The sequence below is a fragment of the Lipotes vexillifer genome, unplaced genomic scaffold, assembly GCF_000442215.2.
Source record: "Lipotes vexillifer unplaced genomic scaffold, Lipotes_vexillifer_v1.1 scaffold1971, whole genome shotgun sequence".
NCBI lineage: Eukaryota > Metazoa > Chordata > Mammalia > Artiodactyla > Lipotidae > Lipotes > Lipotes vexillifer.
Genome location: NW_006792778.1, coordinates 84,367 through 89,723, shown reverse-complemented (window position 1 = coordinate 89,723; position 5,357 = coordinate 84,367). Strand labels below are relative to the sequence as shown.

The window sequence follows — 5,357 nt, the reverse complement described above, 5'->3', positions numbered from 1 at the left end:
ACTGAAATTAATAAATGGGGAAAGAGTTGGAAGAAGGGAACTGACAGAACGGGATAAAAGGATGGGCAAGAAAAGGGGCCAGTACGTAAGACGCAGGGAGGTTAGTAGAGTTCGAGGACTGGAAACGGCATGGGATCTGAAAGAGATCGCCAGCAAGGGCGGGAGGGGACGAAAGCTAGAGGTGGGGACAGGAGGTGGGAGAGGGTACGGAAGGAGAGAACGGACTGTGCCGGAGCATGAAACGCTGGCGGGAAGGGAGGGCTGCGGCACGAGACCGCCGGAGTCACCCGCTTACCTTGCTACGCCCCCCGGAGGAGACGCGCTGCTGCGAGCTGGGGCCCGGGAAAGACTGGGAAGGGACGTTCAGCATCCTGGACTCTTAGCCCGGGCCCTGCCCGGGGTACGCCGCCCGACGGAATAGCTCGGCGCGACCCCTCTAGGGTAACACCTCCGGCTCCGGCTCCAAGGCCGGGCAGAGGCCAAGCCCCCGACCCACTTCCGGGGTCGCCCGGGGTGAGGCGCGCCATGACGCAGAACGTCGAGGACGCGAGGGGCGGAGCCAACGAGACCAACGGAGAGCCGGCGGGGGTGGAATCAGGGCAAAGTACGCATGCTCCGTTCGTGCCGCGCCCTGAATTTCAGCACCGCAAAGAGGTGACAGCTATTCCGTGGAAAGATTAAAGGGTGAAGCTGTTCCTAAGCCTTGGTGCTGACTGAATCTGAGAATAAATTCTTGGAGACGCCTGTTAACCCAGAACACAACTGTCTGCCCATTGTTGAAGCACTACCATCACACTGCTTGAAATATGGAATAAAATAGTACAATTAAGGCATTTTGATTTCTCAGAAACTCTCTCTTCTAAGGCACCACGCTGTACAGGAAAGAGAACCTTTAAGAGTTAAGATGTCAAATGTAAACAGTCACTCCTGCTAGGTGAAGAGAACACTTCACCTTTAAGAACTCTCGCTAATGATTAACGAATGAGTCGCAGAGGTTAGTAAAGTCTCTTTCTGCTCCATTCACCCACTCACAAGTTCTTCCTCCTCATCTAACTTCCTCTCTTCCCTGAAAGATAAAGGGGACTGAGAACTGATGCAGCCTACGTCCAAATGTAGCACTGAACAGCTAGCCACGTTTAAGAGTCAGATAGGTTTAGTTTGGATGCCACCCCTGCAGTTACTAAATGAGCATCCTTCTGCAGGTTACTTTAGTATCTCAATGCCTCATTTCCCATCTGCATAATGGATTTAGGTTTTAGTAAGAATTAAGTGAGACGTCAAGTGCAAATTACCTAGCACAGTGCCTGGCTAATAGTAGGCACTCAATAAATGTGGCTGTGGCTCTTCATACTATTCCACCATATTAATGACAGCAGCACAAATACTGTGCAGGTAAACACCAGTCCCTAATACTCAAGGTCCAGATTGGTGACCTGGTGGTTTTTTTGCATATCTCTCGGGGAACACACATATCCTGAGAGCAGAACCCAGTGAAAGAAGTTTTCAGGAAAAGAAATATAGTTCTAAGTAACTCTCCATCCTCCTGCCATTACTAACTTTTCCTGACTCTGAAACATGGTTTGAACTTGCTCTATTTCAATTCCTTTGTCCTTAAAGTGCCTGGAAATCAATGCTTATATTTCAATTGCTTGCCACTGCAAAGATTGTATTTGAGCTAAAAGAACTTCATGATCATAGTTTACTATGTTACCTCTCCCATGCAAAGTGCTCCTGTTTTCTCTTTCATTAAAAGATGATGTATTCTTCTATAAGTCTATGTTTAACACACACAAAAAGCTAATCTCTGAGAATTTCTTATTTCACTTCCTATGTGAAAATCATTACATGAGTATCAGTAGCAGAGAACCACAGCAGCGATGGAAGGTGATGCTGTTGGAGAATGTCTCCTATCTCCCAAATTTCCTCCCTCGTGGACAGAAATGGAAAAACAATACTATCAAATTCTGGCCTTTTGTCTCCCCTTTTTTAGACTCCATGTAAGTCACATCCATTTAAATGTTTTGTTTTAATTCTGGGGATCCCTCAATGTAGTGCCATAAGTACTAAACACCCATGCTATTTTACTACTGGATTTGAGGACAGCAGAAGGGTATTAAAGTAAGAATTACTTGACTCATCATTCATTAAAATCCCTACAATTTAATAGCCTTAACATTGATTCCCAGTCTCAATTATAGACAATGATTTACAACATTTTCACCATCTACCAGCTAATACATAATAATAATGTGTGGTTGGAAACATAAGGGGATTGTCCTCATTATCTAGTAAGATAATATTCATCTGTAACTACAACATCCAATGGTAGGAAATACCAGATGTTACAAGATTCAGTGTTGAAAATTAAATATTGTCTTTCTTTGAAAAGTTTTATTTTCAAAATTATGACTGAAGAGAAATTTGTAATTTGATGAAGAGAACCAAATTATCTTTTATAAGCCCCAAATGTTTATAATACAATCAAGGTTCCATTATAAATAAAACCTATTTTTAAATTCCAACATTGAATTATAGTGTAGGGATAAAAAAGGCCAAACTACCATAGTAATTACTAAATAGTTCATTTTATTAATAATTTATATACAAATAAGTTAATTTAAAAGGATTATGATACATTTATACACTAATCTAATTTGTACCTACAAGCTTTGAATGTCATCAAAAGTAATCAGATTAATTTTCACAGATCAGCTCCTCAATTTCTTCTTCGCTATCAGAATCTTCATAAAATGAAATTGTGGCTTGAATTGGAAATTTTTTCAGAAGAGCTTCTGCTTCTTGATATAAGTAATCGTAACACTTTGATTTTGGCCAAAATAGTCTGAAAGAAGCAGACAACATAATATGCTTTATTTTTTTCACATTCAGAATCCTTCTACTCATTAAACGTTCACATTTCAAAATCTCCATATATTTAACAACTGATTTATGCATTTAGATAGTTTAAATGCTACTATCACAGCTTTCACAGAGTCTACTTGACAATGTAACAATAACTGGTTAATTACTTTAAATCTTTATCCAAGCTATAAATTGGACCAAACAAATTGACACTAAACCCTTCATGAGCATAAGATCAACATTTAACTTACTTCAGGCATTATGGATATATTTATTCTTACAAAATACAGAAGAAGGTTTGTCTTCCTTATTCCTTTGGGAAAAAAAAATGAATCCTACCATGACATTAAAAATTGTGATGATAGCCAACCTTATAAAGACGTCAAAATATTATGCATCTTACACATAGGCAGAAATTTCCTAGTATTTTGCTTGAAACTCAGACTTAGCTCTTAGTTACAGATGGAACCAAAGCAAGTTTAGAAAAGTACACAAAGCAACCTTTTCAAAAGGCTACCTCTGACCCCAACCTCAAGCCCATCTCTCTCCCCTTTCCCCACCCAACTAAATTTTGGAACACCATATTAAGATGTTGAGAATTAGACTGGTTTTATACAAATAATTTGTATGTAAACGTGATTACCTCAAAACTTCAAATTTCCAACAAATATTAATCTTGCCATCTGATCTTCTATTATTTTTCATCCAAGTAAAATAAAAGGACAAGGCTGAATCACCAGCTACAGTACACAGTATTTTAGTATAGAATAAATAGCCCCACATACCCATATAATAGACTGATTCTAACAAACAGAAAGTTACATATGTTCACTATACTCTATTTTAAAAGGCAAAAAAGTAGGCCGTGTAGTTTATAAACGTTTCTAGCCAAATAGCTTTTTTTAAGCTTATAAACTGGGTGCCTAAATAAACAACCATCAGTAATTCAGTCATTCAATAAATACTTTAGTGATCTCTTGCACCAAATATAATTCAAAGATGAATAAATCATGGTCCCTACCTTCAGGAAGTTGACAACTGAGTAAAAAGAATCAGAAACACACATTACTACTCAAGATAGAACTTAATAAAAATACAATAAACTTAAGAGAAATACAAAGAAACTGCTACAGTAGTTCAAAAACGGAAGTGCTTATATAGGAAGCAATTGGTTTCCTAATGTGTAAAACTGCCAAACCAAAAGAACGTTGTTTAATTGTTATCACACTCTCTCTCCCCCGGAATCTCTCACAGGCCATTTTTCTTCCAGGGCCTTCATACTTTACTGAATTCTACCCTGTTCTGAGTGAGTCTTCCCAGCCACCTTTGTGGACCTCTCTTTCTCTGTAGACAGGTTAGATGCTGGCCTTCCCCCACCATTTTATCAAGAGTGATCATCTCTCCTCTCTCACTCCTCCAGATCACCTGACCCACTGCCATGATTTCCCCAATTGTTCATTTACCAAAGGTTCCCAAGTCTGTCTGTATTTCCACTTAAGAACTTGACTTTGGACCACTGACCTGTATATGCTGCTCTCTACTGGAATATCTATTTGGAGGCACCATAGGCACATTATATATGACAAATGGAAAATTCGACTCAGTATCTTGCTCCCCAGATCTACAGTTCCACCAACTTGGGCGTCATTCTGTCTTTTTACTTCTACTTTACCTACCATATCCAATACATCATAAGCCTAATCCACTGTGTCACCTAAGTATTCCCCAGATTCACCCAGTCCCATCCTCGCTTCCAATGCCTGAACTGCAATAACTTCCAATTTCACTTTTGGTGATTTTTATGAAACATAAATCTGATCACATTACTCTTTTGGTTAAAATCCTTTGAGTAATCCCCAATACCACCTACAGAATAAAGTCCATGAGTTCCCAATGCCACATACAGGATCAGGACAAAACTCTTGTACCAAGGTGCACAAGACCTGGCCTCTGGCTTCCCTGGTGAAATGACCACAGCTTCACACACCCAAATGCCAGTTCCTTGGTGCTCCCAGAAGGAACCATGCTGTTCTCTTTTGCTATGCTATTTCTTCTGCTCCCACGTTCCTGACCTACCATCCATCTGGTTAACTTCAAGACTCAGCCAGGTAATCACACCTATGATACACACTTCCCTGACCCTTCTCCACCCCCTCTGACAGAGTTAGGCATAAAATTGACCTTGGTCACAAGCTAAACTATTAAAACACTTCCAAAGGGCTGTGATTAATTTTTTTCTCTGTCCTTCACAAGTTCTAGCAAAGGGTAGGAAATTAATCAACATGTATCGACTACTATGTGCTATTATAAACATATACACACTCTACAAACATTATATAGCTCTTCATCTAACAGCTCTCTAAGGCAGGCAAACTGCAGAATTAACTTTCCACCTGATTAAAAGCTACAAAGAATCTTGCAGGAAGGCTGACTTCCCAGTAGCTAGCAACAGTAAACTAGCTCCTAATTGTTAGGTCAAATAACTGTTGGTCCCT

General features: G+C 40.0%; 1 protein-coding gene across 1 annotated transcript in view; it reads right to left on the bottom strand.

Annotated features, from left to right (window-relative positions):
* The window catches only part of LOC103082357 (cytochrome b5 reductase 4), a 93,446-nt gene extending 92,924 nt beyond the window's left edge, over positions 1-522 (bottom strand). The window contains exon 1 of the mRNA XM_007466017.1: positions 296-522. Coding sequence (XP_007466079.1) covers positions 296-370 — 75 coding nt within the window. The 5' untranslated portion in view covers positions 371-522. The remainder of the gene's footprint in view (positions 1-295) is intronic.
* Between the last annotated feature and the right edge of the window lie 4,835 nt (positions 523-5,357).